Source organism: Gobius niger, assembly GCF_951799975.1.
Source record: "Gobius niger genome assembly, chromosome: 2".
Lineage (NCBI taxonomy): Eukaryota > Metazoa > Chordata > Actinopteri > Gobiiformes > Gobiidae > Gobius > Gobius niger.
Window position 1 is genome coordinate 22053980 of NC_136853.1, and position 19718 is coordinate 22073697.

Below are 19718 nucleotides of genomic sequence, written 5' to 3' on the forward strand. Positions count from 1 at the left end.
TTGTTTTCCTTCACTTCTTCTTTTCCTCTTTTTTGATTAAAAGAAAACGAATAAGCGCAGGCCTGATAAAACCACACAGGGGCATTGAGACGTGCAGGAAATGACCTGTTATTTCTAGAGTTTCTATGGTTTCCTGCCACACAGGCACAGGACCTCCTGATGGATAAGGCTGACCTTTCATCACTTGGAGATGGAATTACTTTACAGAAAAGGTGTCACTTTTTACTCTGAAACCACTGTGCACATTGTGTCCGCACAATAGCCTATTGTAATGTGGAAATGCACATTGAGTGCTTAAACAAGTTGCAGGTGCCATTTCATTTTGTATGATATAAACATGACTGGGCTTCTTCTCTTTTTCTTTAGGGACTGCCAGGACCTCCTGGGAAGCCAGGCCTGCCAGGAAAGAGGGGTCCTCGGGTGAGTTTGGACAGATTTGTTACTTCCTGTATTTCTTGCTTTTTTGTCTTTCTATGTTTAGCATTAATCAAACACTATTTGTAAATATTCAATTACTGTATTAAAGTGAACAGATCTTTAGGAACTGACCATCGAGGCTACCACATAACTCACTTTACTGCTGCCAGGAACACACTCTCTCTTTCACACACATACAAACACTCTATGCTGGAAGATTGGGCATATTCAACATAGGCCTGTGAGTGCTGACCTCCCACCCCTCAGCATAAACAGGAAAGCTCCTAAAAGATGGCTTTTCAAAAGGTTGCCTGTGCCAAGGGATGCCTAATAAAAGTGCTGTAAACAGACAGGGAACACATGGACAGGGTTCTCCAGAGTGTGAGGGTCATTACCATAGACACTGCAGAGTACAGTTGTATTACTTGACAGGGGTGCCTGTCCTTGTTTTATCCTGGTCATTAATAGACTAATTACCAGCCACATGTTGTGTACACATTTTATGTATCCATTAATTGCAGGTTTAAGGGTTTCCCTGTCTTAAGGCAACTATTAAGCCCCAATCTTTTGATCCTCCATGTACAGATGCATGCGGCTAAGCGAGCTTTGTCTGGCTGTAATTAAACCTATTAAAGCATCACATCAAGCACTCTCTGCATACAACAATTCCTTATTAAACCTGATTAAATATGTGTTCGGACATTGTTGTTAAACTCACTTGTCCAGAGTATCAGCTTGACTGTGCAGTAAGTTTAGGCCCATGCATCCTGGTGACTTAGACAATACTTTTGTTCGCTGCAGACATGGAAGCAGCTGCGCACGGCATGTGTCGGTAGAAATGATTGGTTAGCAAAGAGCACACAATGAAATAAACCCCGGCCTTTTAGATATAATAGCAGAGCACTGAGTTTTGTTCAGGTTTAAATGGGGCCACATCCAGCAGCGTCTGACTCTGACCTCCAAACGCTGTAAGCGCTCGCAAAAGGCAAATCCTGCGTCGCGTCGTGCACGTATGTGGCTTTGTTTGAGGCTTTCCTATATAAAGAGAGGGGCAGACTTTGCGGCTTTCTTGTAAACAAAAGCATTTATCATCTTTAATTGCTGCTGTCGTGTATGTGTGTGCGTGTCTGTGTGTGTGTATATGCACAAACAAATAAGCATGAGCATCAACTTCAAAACACATGTTGGCCAAGCTGTTTCCTCCCCTTTGGCCAGATAAGAATATGGCTTCAGTTTGAAAACAGACGCATCAGTGGGATAATTACCTTGAAGTCACACCATAGTGATTTGGTTCACAGGTGACTTCTCTAATTGTAGGTGTCGTCATCTTTGTTTGATAAAAAAGTAAGTGAGCGTTTTACTGGAAGGCCTTTTTAGCCTCGTCAGCTTTTTCCCGCATCTATTACTGGAAGTCCGCATGATGACACAGAGCACTATTGAGTCCACCCGCTCAACCCATGAACCTTCACCTCTGATCCTGTGCACATGTTGTGAGTCGCTGTCTCCATGGCATCGAGGCTCGGCGGTAGGATATCATTTCGGCTGGAAGAAAGCCTATTTGTAGGACCTCAACACAAGGCCATGATTGACGATTAACCTGGATGGAGCGTTGAACTGTGCTATATTGTTCATTTTCTTTGTCAAGGATTTTTGTAAAAGGGGTGAAGAGTGGGTAGAGACATTCAGCAACAAAAAAAAGTCCACACAAAGCCCCATTCTGAGGTGTCTAAAAATATTTTTAAAAGCCTGGAATTAAAACATAGTATAACACCTTTAAACTCTTGCTCAGTGGCTGACCGTAATTTGCGCTGCTTCACATTGAGCACAGTTTATTATAACTCCCTGTCACTTTATAAAGGTGCATGCCTTCAGTGAGACCTGCAGGAAGGTTTTTAATGAGCGTAGCTGTGTAGGGTATTGTCCTGTGGCAGATGCTTTGGCACCAGCTTCTTTTAAAAGGTCTGACTTGGCTCCGGTGTAAACTGTGTATATTAAAGAGAAATGCAATCCAAGAAAATGACGAGCCAAGACATACCATTCATTTAGTTCCTTTTATAGCTCCCTTCTCACAATTCCTTGTGCACTTCAAATGTTTGGCACTGTTTTGCTCAATTTCCCATTTGTTTTAGTGTTGTTTAATGTCATGGTCACTATGAGCTTTTGTTTGCTGGTTTTATATAACTGCTAATCTTCTGGATCTGAGCGGTGCACTGTATTTAGACTCTAAAACAGTGGCCTCTAATAGTTGGCCCCGGGGACAAATCAGAGCTCAGACGGTCCCATACAGGTCTCATGTTCCATCTTTACCTTTGTTAAAAGTCATTGATGATGAACATGCTCCCAGTTTGTGCGGGAATATTTAGATTTATTAAGGTTAAGCAAAAAATTGAATTCTAAAATGATATTACATTATTTATAATTTCATAGTATGTGACCACTGATAATCTACGAGTGTACGAGTGCTGTTTATTCTATGACTGCTTTTTTAAGAACGGATAAAGATCTTTTTTTTTAAAGGTAACTGTTACTTTACTTTGTCTGTATTTGTATAACTATTATTGTTGCTTTTGGCACAGCATCGTACACAGGGCCTTTCATCTTTATACAGACATGGAATGCTTAAATGTCCTTTTATGAGACTCAGACATTGTTCACAGCAACACTCGTTAAACATGTTAAAAGGGCCAGTCTGACATACTTAGTGTGGGAACATAACCCCAGGCTGATGTCACTTAATTTAAAGGCAGCAAGTGCAACTTTCTAAATTGGGATTTTAGTTTATTGTGCGCTCATAGAACACATTATTTGATCAAAGAGGATGAAAGAGCATTTGTGCCCCAAAAGCAGTAATTTATAAATTGCATGTTTTGATGTTTATTCAACCCTATCTTCTTCACCCACACCCTACTTAGTAGTTTGCTGTTCAAAAGTGAGTGGTTTTCGATCTGATAGCCCTCAGCCTTCATCCGCCCAGCTCTTCTATAATTACGCACCTGTTTGGGACAACTCGCACTGTCCCATTATGTCAGTGCCAGCCCATGCCAGTCAGTGTACTGCCCAAAATGTGGTAAGCCACAGAGTTAATTTTGAAGTATGTAATTCTAGTTTGTTTTAGTTTATTTAGGGCACAACAGTGTGCCTTAACAGCGTCTGGGCTGTGGCTCTCAAGGAAATGCTCGCTTTGCACAAACTAAAAATGAGACTGAATGAGATTACCAAGTGTGAAGGAAAAAAAAAAAAACACCCAGATAGATATATGATCCCACATTCATTTAAGATAAGATATGATTTGTATTCCATAATGTCGCTCATTGTACAAGTTCTATATTGATAATATCAGTTTTGTCAGTGGACATGGCGATGAATGGATCTCACAGACCTGTCATTAAATCGTCAATCAGCTGGAGCAAAGAATGTTGTCTTGTCTGCTACTGACTCTGTGTGTTTGAACTTTCTCAAAGAGCTTTTTGTTGAGCTGCACAACACAATTCATGTCTTACAGAAACAGTTTTCCTCCCTTCTAATTTATTACCAAGGGTTCTTTACCAGAATTTAGATTTTTAACCCACACAGACAAGGTTCCTAACATTGTAACTTATTTGACAGAAAGCAGTTGCAGATCTTTTCCATGTGTAGTGTCTGTTGTATTCAGCAGACCCTTGGGGGAAGGTGAGGGGCCTAGGGTTGTGGTACCACGTGCAGGGCAGAACTCAGGTCAGAAATCCAGGAAAAGGTTTTTCATAGACTCATAGACAGAGGAGGCAGACAGATAACTGAGCCGCTGCGATGCGCCAGTGAGCTGTGGTTCTGACTGTGGTTGTTTGTTACTCAAGGCTTTTTCCCTGTGTGGTTTAGGACAAAACATTATGTTTGATTACAAATAGACAGTGAACACATGTGAACTTGTTCTGTTTTATTTTTCTTTTATTTATAAGAAAGCAGAATAGATAAGATAATCTCCTCTTGTCATTAAGAACTTTGGCAAATGTGTTTCTGTTGGTGGTCGACCAGAAAAAAACACAACCATATGGCGAAACAGCACTCCTGCACAGTGCCCCATTTTCCATAGGCTTCTACCCCCAACTCTGAATACCTCACACACAGTTGATGTATAGGAAAGTAGGTTAAAGAAGTCTGTCTCAGCTCCTTCCTCCTTTTCCTCACAGTAGCAGAGCCACACTTGTATCTGTCATCTCACTATATGGAGATTGATTGGGCACTGATCTGATTATGTTTTTCTCTCTCTCTTGCTCTTTAACAGGGAGACCCTGGTTCCCATGGAAACCCTGGCCCACCTGGCCCACTGGGGCTAAAGGTATGCATGTCATAGTGTACCAGTTATAAACCACTACTTTGGGTTTTTAACAATAGCCACGAGTCCTCCATACTTATATATAAGACAAATGTATTTTATGATTTTGAATAACAGGAATTTAAATAACTCAAATAAAGGTACCCACAGTTTCAGACAAATGTATACAATCCTCCTTTGATCGTCTTTGTAAGACCATTCCTGACCTTAATAACCATCCTTGACCTTTCACTCTGTTTACTTGGGACAACACACAGTATGCACCGCACCAATGTTCGAAATGCATTTTCAAATGCCTTCAATAACTGAGCAGCAGCGATTTTTCATGACTTAGCCCTATTATTGCACCACTGACCTCTGAGGGTCACCTTAAAAGGCTATGTTTGTCCTTGTCATCAGGGTAAAATATACAAACATTTCACCAGGTTTTTACTTGCATTCTTCACCTTTTTAAACTGTTCCATGCATTTCTTTTCCCTTGACCTCTCGAGCAAAGCATATATCACCCCAGAGTCCATATTTAAAGGACAATGATCCAAAAAATAGGCTTGAAAAATGCTGTGTGATTGATTTTTATTTTCGTCCTAACAGAATTACATTTCAGCATGCGCTTTCTATTTACAACAGTAACAGCATTGTAACCGGATTTTATGTAATTATGCTTTAACCTCAATAAGTTATTTTCACATAAACATTCCAGTTGGCTCTGTGCCTTGTGCGTCAGCGTTGCCTCGAACCAGCAGTTTCCTACCTGCTGCTGTGTGTTGAGTCAATGATGTTTGAAGTGTCGCTGTGCTCCACAGCCTGTACTCTTTCATCATTAATAAAAGAAACAGGCCTGGATCCCCTGAGGAAGAAGATTGTTGCCGAGTGCTTATGTTAATTTACAATTTGTGGCTTTGATGCAGAGGCCTGTTGTTGCTATGTGAAGATGATCATTTTTAATTAATAGTAAAGCACATTATAGTTGTTGTTTTTTTCCTCTAGGGGAGAAAGGGAGACCCCGGCATATCACCTGGTCCAGCTCCCAAAGGAGAGAAGGTTTCTACACATTTTCATACACGCTTTATGTTCATGTTTACTATTTCATTATAATTACAACATTTAATACCTGTTTTGTAGGGAGACTTTGGGATTATCGGCCCGGTTGGACTGACTGGGCAAATCGGTCGAAAAGTAAGCTTCACATTTTCTTTGCAACCAACCTTTTCACATGAACTTGATCACAGACAAAAAAACTTTACGCTGCAATAATCAAGTGCCGCACTATTCGATGCCAACAGTCAGTGCTTTTGGTATAAACAGCAGAAATACAAACTGCAAGACTCAGAGGTATGCATTGTCCGTCATAACCACAGTTCCTTAAGAGTGGCAGTCTACTCTGCAGAATCACAGCCTCCAGCTTAACATGTGGCTTTTGTTAAAGTCATTTTTTTTTTTTTTTAAATCTCTATCTCCATTTGTTTGTGCACCATCCCTCCCCTTTTAGTTCATCCCCACACAGCCAAAATGGAAAATGTAAAGCTGGTGGAAAACGCTCCCTAATTTCCTTAAGACTGTGCTGGCAGTGATTTAAAAGCCTGTCAGAAACTTAGCTGGGTCGTGTGTGAATCAAACCTTCAGTCAGCTTTAACACAAAGAGGTTACACAATGCCATTCTATTGGAGAACTACAATAACTGATAGCTTTGAAATCTGCTGGAAACTTTTTCTCATACAGTACGTTATTGAGATAAACCAGATTCAACACAATTATGAAAAATAGCGAGTGCATAGCAGTAACAGGGACTTTATCAGAATTACATCATCCTCTCATGTCTGGGAAGTGGTTGTTATAGCAACTTCATCAACACACTGAAGAGGGTGCCTCAGGTATTGGTCAGCAAACCACAAAAATGATACTTGTGAGGAATCGTTTGACTTCACTCGGAGTACACTACGAGACAACAATGCTGGAAAGCAGACGTGAGTTTGGTTTGTATGTCTCAAGTCAAAACATGCTATCGCTGAGTCAGCCCACTTCCAGCTGTTCTGTCGCTGCACACTTGGCTCTATGCTATTGCTCCTGTCAGATCAATTTGCCGGATTAGGCTTCACAGAATAGTGCAGTACTGTATATGTAGTGCTTGAAGTCAATGCCTGTTTTTGCTGGGCCACCCTGAAAGACCTATGTGTGGATTACCCCTCTTTCCTCTGCCTCATGCTCTGTCTGACTTTCTCGGTTTACCCTATTGCCTGTGGTTTGGAAAATTAGGCAAACAGCAGCATTTTCTCTGTTATATGGACTCCTCACTTCCCCTTTTCTTTTAAGCAGTCACGCTGGGCATCCAATAATCCAGCCGAAAGACTGACACTTCTTTTGGGAATTTAGGAATTTGGCAACCATTCATTTCTTTGGAAATCTTTAATGGAACAAGCAGTTGCGCTCTGAAACGAGTGGGATTTTACACTCGTTTCAGCCAAGCATGTTCTGCGCTGAGTCGACTCAATGGGTTTTCAGTGTGGCAGGCGAGGTCAGGGAGAGGGTCATCCACAACTAACCTCAGCTATAAGGCCATATTACAAAGAACACATCTCTGTCTACAGCTCTAATCCAACCACTTTGGACGTCGGTCTTTCTTACACTAATATATAAAGTATATAAAGTACTTGTTACATTAAAGTCATTAAAGCTTTTTTGTTGTCGAAAATATACAGATTTGCATCAGAAGGTAGTTGTTTGAAACTGCAGTAATGACATTATGCAAAGACAAGGGGACAGTGTACAAAGATTATTTATTATTACTTTGTCTTTTCTTCATTTTACTATTCAGAAGAAAATAATTTCTTCTTTTTAAGCCACTGATCAAAGAACCATAATGTATATCCCATCACGGGAATGATATTAATTAGACTTTTTTTTACCCACAGTATAATACAAAATCAGTGAACATCTGTGCAAAATAATGTATTTATTTATTTACTGCTGTATATATATTGTATGAGAGTCTAGGCTAATAGACATTTCCCATTTGGCCCAATTACACACCAGTAATAAAGTGCTGGTAGGCGGGTTGTTTGCATCTGTTCTTGTGTGTTTAGAGCTTTAAACCAGTCAGGCGACACATGTATGGAGTTGACCTAATGGCTCGGTGCCACAGTCGTTTGGAGACTGAGTTGGAAAGATGAAAGCCCAGATTAATGAGGTGAGAGCAGTAGTTATGCAGCGAGTGGAAGACACACATTCATCATTTGTGGTTTACAGTTGTTAACTGACATAAGGCCTCTTACCCCCTACAAAGTTAAATGGCCGTGCAAAGGTTAGTGTCGCCTGTTAGCCAGGCATACTGTGTTTTGGCTCTTGTTAACAGTTGTATAGCTTTTCCAGACGCACTCCTGAACTTAGTTGTTCTTAAAGTACTACTAGTGAACCTTTGTTATTTAGAGGGACTTTGTTGGATTTATCTGATTAGACACACATGCTTTCTAAGAAAGTGGCATTGTAAACACAAAAAGACTGCTCTCATTAGCAATCTCATAATGAGTGAGATAAAGATCTGAGATCTTGCTGGCGTTGGAAGCTTGTGGCATTACAGGGTCCACAGCATAGCTTATGTGTGAAGCAAGTGAGGCTCAGCCTGGGAACATAAGCTGACACATTCTCGCAACAAGGTTGTGTCATGTTGGCCGCAATGAGAAAAAGTAACACAGTTTATATTTTGGACAGTTTATTCATCCATTCATTTATTATTAGTATTTGCAACTTAAAAGTTTAAGTGTCTTGTATCACCTTATAGTAATGTCTTTTGATTCTATGCTGGCTTCCACAATATACAAGATTTACTCAGGTTAGTAGAATTGTGCTGCTTGAGTATTGGGATGCAAGTCAGCAAGACGGATTGTTTCATATCACAAGGAAGCTGTCTTCTTCCTGTGCTGGAGTCGGATGTCGGTGCTGGAGGATGGTTTACAGGAATTGAAAGGGTTTGTCTCTTGTGCTCTTGGACCTGCGACCTGGGAAAATGGAACATACATTACTGACTGTTTTTGTTAACGTTGTCTCCCACAAACCTTCCTGGATTGATCGCCAAGCCTGTAGTTCGGTTCTGTTAGAGGTCTGTGTTGCTGGTGAAGTAAGCACAACTGAGCGGCATCAGTGTGGGGTGTTGTGAGGGATCCTATCTGACTAAATCAGGAAGTCTTTTATAGCCTCAGCATGCCTTGGTCCTACTCACACTCGATGTGAACACAGTCAGTGGAAAGTCTGATTGTCTGACACAGGGCAGATTGATACCTTATGCACCTAAACGTCTTTCACTGCTGTTACAGCGTCAACAAGCATATTTTACTTTACACAAAAAATTACCACAGGCCCGATTGTGTTTGCCAGTTGGGATTTTTCCCAAACTATGAATCTTTCCACACTTTATTCTCTGTCCATTCTGCATGCTGTCAAAATGTTAAATCATACACTGTTGTAACATTTTTGTCTTTTCTTTGCTTTTTTAGGGACAGAGAGGGTACCCTGGTCCACCTGGACTGCCTGGCGAGCCTGTATGTATATTTCATATTTCAAAAGCTTTTTTCGACTTTAAAAATATACTCTAGACCCTATTGGACACATTCTTAATATGTCCAACAATAGGACTTTAAAGTTGGTGCAAATCTGTTTCATACAGTCTAATATATTTTGTGCAAGTCAGTCATACTCAGCTCTGTAGTTTAGTATTAGCTTAGTGACCTAGATCCCTAATATTCACATCCTCTGTGTTTGTTTGTGCACATGCTGAAAGCTTGCCAATGAGACTGTATTACTCTGTTATGAAACCCTGGCGAGCACAGACATCTGGCCAAAGCGCTCTCCGGGATATCGAATATCTGTGCCAAGGAGAGAGAAAAGACTGAAAAAACGACCAAAGAGAATGTGCTTAAAACACTCCCGTTAAACTTTTAGGATTAAGTCTGCAAAGTAATCCATCACATTGGATTTCAAAAGAAAAGCCCTCAGTCATAGAAAGCACAGTGCTCATTGTGACCAATTTTGGGAAAGTCCCATGTGATGTCATCAGCATAGGGAGATCCTGCTCATAACGGGGTCAGTGTCCAAAAAATAATTTTGAGCTTACATGATTGTTTTTTGCTGTGGACTGTGTCCACTCTCAAACGCCCCCTTCTTTCCCACACATCAGGCCATCAGAGTTACTCATCATCGCATTGATAATTGAGTAATAAGCACAACTGGTTGAACGAGAAGCCACTTCTGTTGCAGAAAATAAGCCAGCTGGTCCACATAAAATGTTGATGATTCCTTGTTACTGTAACGCATCATTGGCCCTCCTCTCTACTTTGGCAGTGAAAAGTCCAAATGTACCTCAGCCAATTTCTTCTCTGGGTTTAACCGCCTGCACTATGCTCTATATTTATCCAAACTGTAAAACAGCAAGCACTGCAAATATTGGAGGTTTGGAGTGTGTTGAAGGAAGTAATTAGGTTTCACAAAGCAGCTTCTGTGTTTAATGTGTGTTGTCCAGTGTTCACATCAGTGTTTCTCTAGTAGTGACTTCAACCTCAAACATTTGTATGAATGAATGAGGCTTCACGTAGTGACTTCTAAAACGTGCACGATTACGTGATGCTATTTTCACTATGTTTTCACCGTCTGTGTGATTTTTGTATTATATATGTAGCCAATGCTTCTAAAATGATCAGACAGTTCATTTAGTATAAAAAAGCAAGGAGAGTCCTTGTACAGACTGTGGCAGCTGATCTCGGGAGTGGAGAAGGGGCCATTGTAGACGATGCTGTGTCTCCTGCTCTAAATCTGCTACTGTACATAAAGGGCTTCTTGTGTGCCACTGTAATTTGGGTCACTCACCCCACCTTTCTGTCTTTTTCCTACAGGGAGAGCAAGGTCCCGTCGGAAGCCCAGGTGCCAAAGGTTATCCTGGCAGGCAGGTGCAGTAAATCCTCTGCTGTGACTGGTACCAGTAGTCAGGGCCATAGAGAGGGACATAAGAAATTAGACTCACAGCTGACTCGAAACTATAGTCTACAATAAAAGAGTAGAAAAGATGCAAAAGGGTGAATTTACACTGATCTGTTACAGTGCACAATCATTGCTTGCAGATTACCATTATTCTGTACTTATGTTGGGCAAAGGTATTAAACAATATGCCCAGACTTAATGGATATTTTGCCAAATTGAAGTTTTTATTATTATTATTTCTACAGGGTTTACCAGGGCCAATAGGACCAGTGGGGCCGAAAGGCGTTCGGGTAAGTACTATATTTTGATATATAAATAGATTTATTGTGCACATTTATTGAATTCAGTTTAATCTTACCTAACATTACACAAACTGTCTCTTTGGTCTGTGTTTGACTCTACACTGCTTCATCTTACCTCCCTCCACGACATAACAGGGCACAGGCCGGATTTATCCCTTCAGAAAAGCAGCAACCTGGAACCCACTCTGGCCCACGCCAGCCACCCAATATGCCCTAAAGTTATTTAGTTGTTATATCTTTTGTGTTTTCTCAGTAAAGTCTCCTTGGTTATTTTAAAGGGTTTCATTATGGAATCCACAGCTACACTTGGCCTCAACGCACAATATTTACATCTATTATTAGCTATGAACTTAGAAGCCTGGTAATATAAACACTGTCGTGCATACTGAATAACTCAACTGGTGATAAACCTCTAGTTACACAGGCACACAAACCGTTATTAAGAAAGATTTTGGTAATAAATGTTCTTTATCAGCTCCTTTTTGCTGTTCCTCAGCCTCCCCTGCCCCCACTGGCTGGAATTTCCTGTTTAAGCTCTATAAGAGGCCCTGCTGTCTTAAGGAGGCATATTAGTTCTCTCTCGTACACTTTATAAAGCTCCACTGGGGCGACAGTGCCGCAGATAATAGAGCAGGTCGTCTTGTCACCAGAGGGTCGGCGGTTCAAATCCTGCAGGTGCACACTGTTGTTGTGTCCTTGGGCAAGACACTTCACCCAACTTCTGCACACACTGGTGTATGAATGACCGTGTGAATGGGTGACTGGTTCCCTGATGTAAAGCGTGTTGAGTGCCTAAAGCAGGATAGAAATATATATATATATATATATATATATATATATATATATATATATATATATATATATATATATATATATATATATATATATATATATATATATATATATATATATATATATATATATATATATATATATATATGTATATATATATATATATATATATATATATGTATATAAATGTGAGCCTTTACCTTTTAAATAGGCATGATAAAGGGTCCTCATCTTCTCATGTTTTGTCAAAGTGTCCTTACAATGGTGTATTGTTTGCTGCCTTTGTGTGTCCGTCTTATCTTGACAGCTCAGTCTGCTGACGTGGCTATCTTCAGAGATCCCTGGCGTGAGGGTATGTGCCCTTGGACTACATCGTGGAAGCCAGCACCATGCAGTCCATGGGCATATACACTTGCCTCATGGCTTGGTTCTTCATGCAAGGCTTGTCTGTCCATGTTGTTGCCCCATGCCTCTCCTCACACGGAGCTCTGATGACAGCATATTAAAATATCTTTATTCTCTGTTGTTTCCTGTTGCAGGGTTTCATTGGAATCCCGGGGCTGTTTGGCCTTCCTGGGCCTGATGGAGAAAGAGTGAGTTTTGTCAACTATTCTACAAATAACTTTTACACAGTATTTACTTCACAAAAGAGTACCTATCTGTGAGTGGGCCCCTCATCCCTCTCACTACCAAGTTTTAAATATATTGCCAGAATCCGTCTTTGTTCTGTTAAATGCTTTTTCTTACATGTTCTTCTGTTTTGAATTTCAGGGAATTCCGGGTGAACCAGGGAAGAGGGGCAAGATGGGTAGGCCGGTAAAGTTTTGTCTAAACATACTTTACACATAATCATTTTAAAAGATTTATTGATTGTTTAATCTCTGTCAAACTGGAAGAATGTGTTCTGTGTCTCATTTGAACCTCCAAGTGGAATTAACATTGTATAATTGTTTACCGGTAGTCTAATATATTTTTTAGTTGTAGGTTCAAAACTGCAACGTCAACACATTGACAATTTAAAATGGCTGTATTTACATAATTGTTTGAGTTTAGTCTGTTTCCATTGCTGTTTCTGTTGCAGCTAGAAAAGGTTTCTGATGCAGTTCAGTTCTTTTTGCCTCTCCACAGTGGGATATATGTCTTTCTGTGTATTCGATCATGCCAGAGAGTGCGGCCCCCAAACACAATGCTGACATCACTGTGCAGCTGTTGCTTATTGGCTTCTTAGTATTAAAGTAAAGAGAAAAATTGCAAGTCAGACTGCAGTTAGTGAAAACAGTCTCGAATAGAGCAGTTCAATACACACTCACATACTGAGGCTGTGAACAAAAAACATCAAGATGACTCCTTGGCGATCATTTCACTTTTGTGCAGAGAAGAAGTCGAGCAGGACATTTTAATGACCAAAACCAGAGAGCTTGTTCGCCGTCAAAGCAGCACACACTTTAATACACAGACACTTGGCGTAGAGGTGATGAAGCAGAAGATATATCTAAACACAGGCTATAAATTCCACTTTGCACACTCCAAGGCCTGCTTTTTAGCTTACCTCGTCCCTGCTGACATAAAGCTTCTCTTTGTGTTTGGCTTGAGGACACTGTTTTTATTATTGCTGAGCATATACCGTGTGACCTGTAGTTGCCTGTCCGACATGGTCAAAAATCGTGCATGTGTACAAAATCGTGCACATGTACAGAATCGTGCACGTGTACAGAATCGTGCACGTGTACAGAATCGTGCACGTGTACAGAATCGTGCACGTGTGGCGCTCTTCCAAACTGTCCTGGCCAATCTGTGATTCCCTGAATAATCCTGAAGTGCAGAAACAGTGACAGCTCTGATTCATTATTTAGGCCACTCTCATGCTTCAAAGACTTTTGCTATGTTTATGTTTCCCCTCGATGTGCACTTTTACTCAGTGCCATAAAGCAGCAGCATTATCAAAATATCGACCGAACATTGTTTCATTTGGAGGAGGTTCCCAAAGTAGCATAAAAAAATTCTTTCGAAGCTTTATGTACCTAACGTTTTATGAAAGTTAATATACAAATCGTTCTTTAATAAGTGGGTGCCTCTATTCTAACTCCACGAAACAAGAAGAGTATAAACTTCGACGCATCTTACTGCACGAGGATCTGAACTCACTCCTACAGTGAGAGGCCTCTGTTGTGCACTGTTTATGCCACTGTACATATGTGCTATCTGAACACCACTGTTTATAATGATCTGCAATAACTATTGAATAGTTCAAATACTTGTATTTATTATTTATGTGAGGCACAGTAGGACAACGGTTAGCTCTCTTACTTTACAGCTAGAAGGTCCCGGGTTCGATTCCCACCTGAACGAGGCCTTTTTGTGTGGAGTTTGCTTGTTCTCCTCGTGTCTGTGTAGTTTCCTCCACGTACCCTGGTTTCCCCTACCACTATAACATGTACAATAGGTCCCCCCCTACTTTTATGTTCAGTAATAATAATGGCTTACACTTATATTGCGCTTTACAAGCCTGTGTTACCAAGTTTCTCAAAGCGTATTCTTTCACGCCATACTCGGTAAGCGACTTGTAGCCACAGGGTTAGACTGACAGAAGTGAGGCTGCCATGGTAGGGGAAACCGGAGTACCCGCAGGACTCCAGGAGAACGTGGAAATTCCACACAGAAAGGCCCCCTATGCTGGAGATCGAACCAGAGACCTTCTCACTGTGTAGTTTGTGTGTTGTGTGGTTTTGTAAACTACACGTCTCACTTTATTTGTAGATAGAGTGAGATCTGTAGTTTACATAATTCAGATCCACAATGGCTTCAAAGAATGAAAATGCTTTTTACTTTTTGTGCAGAATCATCCTAAAAGCGTCTTCTTTTGTGTGCTCAGGGGTTTCCCGGCGACTTTGGTGAGAGAGGACCACCTGGACCAGATGGAGAGCCAGTATGTTACACCCTCTGTAACATCAAATGTCCTGGACACAGTACTGACTGTAAACTCATGTTGTAAAGCTGTGATATGTTACACGTGCTGGTGGCAGTTATTATATTAGAGATTACATTACCCTGGCGTTTCCTTTATAATCTTCTGAAGAGCTAGGAGGAGCTAAATCGTTGTGGATTGCAGCATTTTACATCACTGACTGTATACTAACAGCTCTGCCGAGTTATCCTGCTCGTTGGGTACTGTAACTGTAAATAGTGTCACATCCCCATGACTACTTTTGCCTGCAGACACACTAACAGCCCTCTCTCTTAAACCACCTGTCCCAGCTTGTTCATTTCAAACTCAATAACTTATGATACTTTCACACTTATCCAATGTTCTCATTCTCTCACCAGGGCAAAATGGGAGCCCCTGGTCCAATGGGAGTGCTCGGACTGATTGTGAGTGGCAAATTCTATTGTTTGGATCAACAAGTGGAGTGCACTTTTGTAATGCTTCTATCACACTACTTAACATATTGTGGGGGACCTTTGCCTCTTTAACCTCTTACCCTCCGTCTTAACCGGGGACATTTTCTCCAGTTCAGTTTTACCCAAATCTAAAATGTTCTTCTATAGGCCAGAGCAACGCCTCATCTGAAAGGTGAAACCTACAAAAAGGTTTTTTGTCACGGTGTTGCTGCATTTTTGACGCTTTTCTGACGTGTTTTGTCGGTATTTTATTGTGTTGTTGTTGCTTTTCCGGCACGTTTTTGTTGCTGCTTTGATGCTTTGTTCAAGAAGCTTTTAGATTTGGGTAAAGCCAAAGTGGAGAAAATGAGCTCAGTTCAGGTGGGGGTTAAAGGGGGGTATTATGCAAAATCGACTTTTTCAAGCCTTACATCATGTTATTAAGTCATTCCCTCATTAAAAACATGCCTGAAGTGTTGCCTTGGCACATTCACGTATTTTTGAGTAATCTGTAAAAACTCTGATGGCAGCCATTTTAGGGATAGGTTTGCCTGAGTCCTCCTAGGAACGCCCCCACCTCCTGGAGACGCCTCCGAGCTTTCGTCATCAGCCGAGTAACCAACCACTGCTCCTCAGCAGAACCCCCTCCCCACTGATGCCACAGACAGCGTGTGGAGGGGGCGTGTCGGAAAGGGTCAGAGGTTCTTAAAGAGACAGAGGCCTATTTCAAGACATTCGCTACAGCCATTTTGAGAGAGCAATTTTATACAAGGCAGTTCTTCTAATTTACTGCATTTACAGACCAACAGAAGGTTGCGTCATCATTGTAGTGTGCTATAGACTGGTGCTATGTGATGGAAAAAAGCATAATACCCCCTCTTTAAGGGGTAAAAATCTCAGGAGTCCTGCCGACCTTGAAACCCAGTCTGGGCACGGGAAGTAAGTTCTTAGTATTTTATTCAAAACTGTGATATTAGAAGTTTAAAGAACTATGGATGCTAATTAGGTATGTGATTGCTCATTACATTAAGTAGTTTTAATTATAATATTTATCTAAAACTTCACAAACTGAAAAGTTCTTAAAGTCTTATCCCATATTTTCAAGTGTTTGGCTCTTGAAGGTATTTCTTTCATGATGAATGTTTGCACACATAGCTGATTAGATAAGGACAGTCTCATTGGGAGGCTGGAGTGAACTACAGTGAGGGAAGGGAGCGAGTTCATCTCAGCTTTTGTGGGTGAGACTGATAGAGTAAATGTCCTAAAGGGAGGGGAGAGGAGCAGTTGCTCTCAATATGTGCTGAAGGCTCCTATGGATTAGCATTTGTCATGTCTTTAAATTTGAGTATATTCGGAAAATGAATGAGATTTTTACTTCCTGAACTGTTGCAGGTTTTGAGGTGGTGTTGAGCTTCATTTGCAAAAGAATGATAAAAATACTGTAAATTCCCTGCACTTGTGTGACTGTCGGGTGAATTACTTGCTAATATACAGTGTCAGTAATGTCTAGAATGATTGTTTCTTGTTTTGACTCAGGGTGACATGGGTCCTGTGGGACAAATGGGTGTACCAGGACCTAATGGACTGAAGGTAATCTTTAAAATGTGTTGCCTTTTTGTCCATGCATTACTACCGTGTGTTTGGATATTGAACAATATAATCATGTTTTGAATTGGACTGTTGTGTCTATTGCAGGGGGTGCCAGGAAATCCAGGAGAACCAGGACTGAAAGGTGATAAGGTGATCTGAATATTCCCGTTTATGTCATGTGAAAATGCTCTGTGTAATTTCTGATTTGTATTTTCTCCCCAGTGTTAAAAGTACAAAGCACAAATATGATATTATTATGTATTTGTCATCTTCGTCAAATTGCACTTAATTGTACCGCTGTAAACATGTCACTTTATTTATTAATTTGATTGGGACAGTGCATGTTAATGAACAAACATGAAATACACGGGGTCACACAGGGGTCACAATACATTAGAGAATAAAATTAATAAACAAACTAAAAACCTACATACAATTGTCAGATTAGACTAAGCATTTACAAACTCATTCACCTTCTGTATTTTTTACTTAACTGCAAATAAGTTTGTTTTGTCTCTTGAATGAGAGCAATTGCTAATCCTCTTCATGTTATTTCGGCAGGGAGAAGTTGGGCTTCCTGGTTTGCAAGGGGAGATTGGCTTCAAAGGAGACAAGGTAAAATAAAACATTTTGATGGTTCCTCTTTCACATGTACACGTCTGTTACAGTAAATTAACAGGACGACAGTTGCTCAGATGGTGGAGCGAGTAGTCCAATAACCCAAAGTTTGTTGGGTCAAATCCCAGTAGGTGCAGACTGTCATTGTGTCCTTGGGCAAGACACTTCGCCCTCGACCGGAATGAATGTAGTGTGTGAGCGAGTGTTTGGTGGTAACCTTTCGACACACTATGGTCCATAAACATAAATCAAATTAATTCAAATTTTATGTGCAAGACACACACTAGTGACACACAATCATGTGCTGTGGATAAGTACCGGCCCCTCTTTCCTTTGAGTGCAACCAATTGCCTTCAGAAGTTGCCTGATGTTTTCTAAATGGTCACATGTTGAACCAATGACTAAATAGAGTCTACCTGTGTGTAATCTAATGTCAGTTCAAATACAGCTGCTCTGTGATGGTCTCAAAGGTCTGGTAGAGACTATTGTGGAGCAGAAGCATCATGAAGTCCAAGAACTCACCAGACAGGTCCGGGATCAAGTTATGGAGAAGTATAAAGCTGTGTTAGGTTATAAAAAGATTTACAAAGCTTTAAACATCTCTCAAAGAACAACTTTCCAACAAGTTCAACTTACCAAGACCGGGCCTGCTAAACTTACTGACCGGACAAGTACAGCACTGACCAGAGCTGTTACCAAGAAGCCTATGATGACCCTGGATGAACTGCAGAGAGCTACAGCTCAGGTGGGGGAAACTGTCCACAGAACAACTATTAGTCGTACACTGCACAAATATGGCCTTTATGACAGAGTGGCATTTTTAAAAGAAAACCATAAGAAGTCCCGTTTTCTGCCAGAAGCCTCCATGTGGCCTCCATGTGGCTTCTGGCAAACAGAAAACGGGACTTCCTATGGTTTTCTTTTAAAAATGGCTGCTTCTAGCCACTTTTTCAAACAGGCCAGATTTGTGCAGTGTACAACTAATAGTTGTTCTATGTATAGTTTCCCCCACCTGAGCTGTCCCTCTCTGCAGACCTCTGAGACCATCACAGAGCAGCTGTATTTGAAGTGAGATTAGATTACACACAGGCAGATCGTTCAAAAATCTTCTGAGGGCAATTGGGTGCACTAAAAGGAAAGCGGTTAGATACTTATGCACATCCCACTTTTCGGGTTTTTTATCTATAAAAAAAAAAAATCTAGATCATGTGTAAATTTCATTTCTCTTCATGATTGTGTGTCACTTAGTGTGTGTCTTTCACATAAAATGTCAATTAAATATATTTATGTTCATGGTCCACAGTGTGACAAAATGTGGAAAAGTTAAAGGGAGGCCGATACTTAAGCAACCCGCTGTAGTCGCTCACCTCCACTGAGAATGGAGCAAATGAATAATGACGACAGTGTAGCGCTTTGTGAAACTTGTGACAAAGGCTTGTGTAGCTCAATAAAAGTAGAAGCCATTACAGGCATACCAGCGGCTTCTCTCTCAACCCAAATAAAACCTTTGCAGATTTTTATTTTGTCTTCTTTTTTAAAATGTAGTCTTTCTTGTGCTCATGTTCAGGGTATCCAGGGGGCACCGGGCTTACCAGGCATCCGTGGAAAACCCGGACCACAGGTTGGCTTCCGGACTTATGGACTGTTAACTTTGATTAAACTAGGCCCATCACAGAGATGAACCATGAACATAACATTATGTTTTCAAACGCAGGGTAAAATTGGAGAGAGGGGCCCTGATGGTTTACCCGGACCACTGGGTGCTGAGGTCTGTATCAGTCCACTCATGGCTGCATGTAGCATGTAAAAACAATATAAAAACACCACCTAAAACTTATTGAAGTGTTTGTTCTAGGGTTTTCCTGGGGACATGGGGCCACCAGGAGAAAATGGCATTGAAGGCCCAAAGGTGAGAGACGCTTAATTAGAGCTGTGTGTTAGAGGTGCTATGAAATTTGGTTGCCTTCAACATTGACCATTTTGTATCATTTTTAGGGAAAACTAGGAGCCAGGGGTTTGCCAGGTCCGAGAGGGGTGCCAGGGCTGGAGGTAAATACATGCAAAGGTCAGAAGGGAGTAATCCTGTATGCTGAACCTCATCATTCATGCAAAGTTAATGTCTTTTTTCAGGGTGATGAGGGCCCTCTTGGACCACCAGGCCCATCAGGGCTTGAGGTGAGATTTAAAGTAATTATTGGTTTCAGTGAGTGACAGAAAGGAATATAGATAATTGGTTTCAGTGAGTGACATAAGAAATGGATATTATTTGTCTTTGTGGGCTAAATGCTGTTCCTTCAAATGTACACCAGAGGGCGTTATTAGTTCTACTCATGATGTGGTTAGAT

The 19718-nt window shown here is 40.9% G+C and overlaps 1 protein-coding gene across 1 annotated transcript in view; it reads left to right on the top strand.

Annotated features, from left to right (window-relative positions):
* col27a1a (collagen, type XXVII, alpha 1a) overlaps positions 1-19718 on the top strand; it is a 44008-nt gene that overhangs the window by 10029 nt on the left and 14261 nt on the right. Inside the window, exons 4-22 of the mRNA XM_079552280.1 lie at positions 367-420; positions 4679-4732; positions 5717-5770; positions 5852-5905; positions 9217-9261; positions 10609-10662; positions 10939-10983; positions 12327-12380; positions 12559-12603; positions 14660-14713; positions 15112-15156; positions 16702-16755; positions 16861-16905; positions 17317-17370; positions 18941-18994; positions 19088-19141; positions 19229-19282; positions 19369-19422; positions 19504-19548. Of these exons, the coding sequence (XP_079408406.1) occupies positions 367-420; positions 4679-4732; positions 5717-5770; positions 5852-5905; positions 9217-9261; positions 10609-10662; positions 10939-10983; positions 12327-12380; positions 12559-12603; positions 14660-14713; positions 15112-15156; positions 16702-16755; positions 16861-16905; positions 17317-17370; positions 18941-18994; positions 19088-19141; positions 19229-19282; positions 19369-19422; positions 19504-19548 (972 nt within the window). The remainder of the gene's footprint in view (positions 1-366; positions 421-4678; positions 4733-5716; positions 5771-5851; positions 5906-9216; positions 9262-10608; positions 10663-10938; positions 10984-12326; positions 12381-12558; positions 12604-14659; positions 14714-15111; positions 15157-16701; positions 16756-16860; positions 16906-17316; positions 17371-18940; positions 18995-19087; positions 19142-19228; positions 19283-19368; positions 19423-19503; positions 19549-19718) is intronic.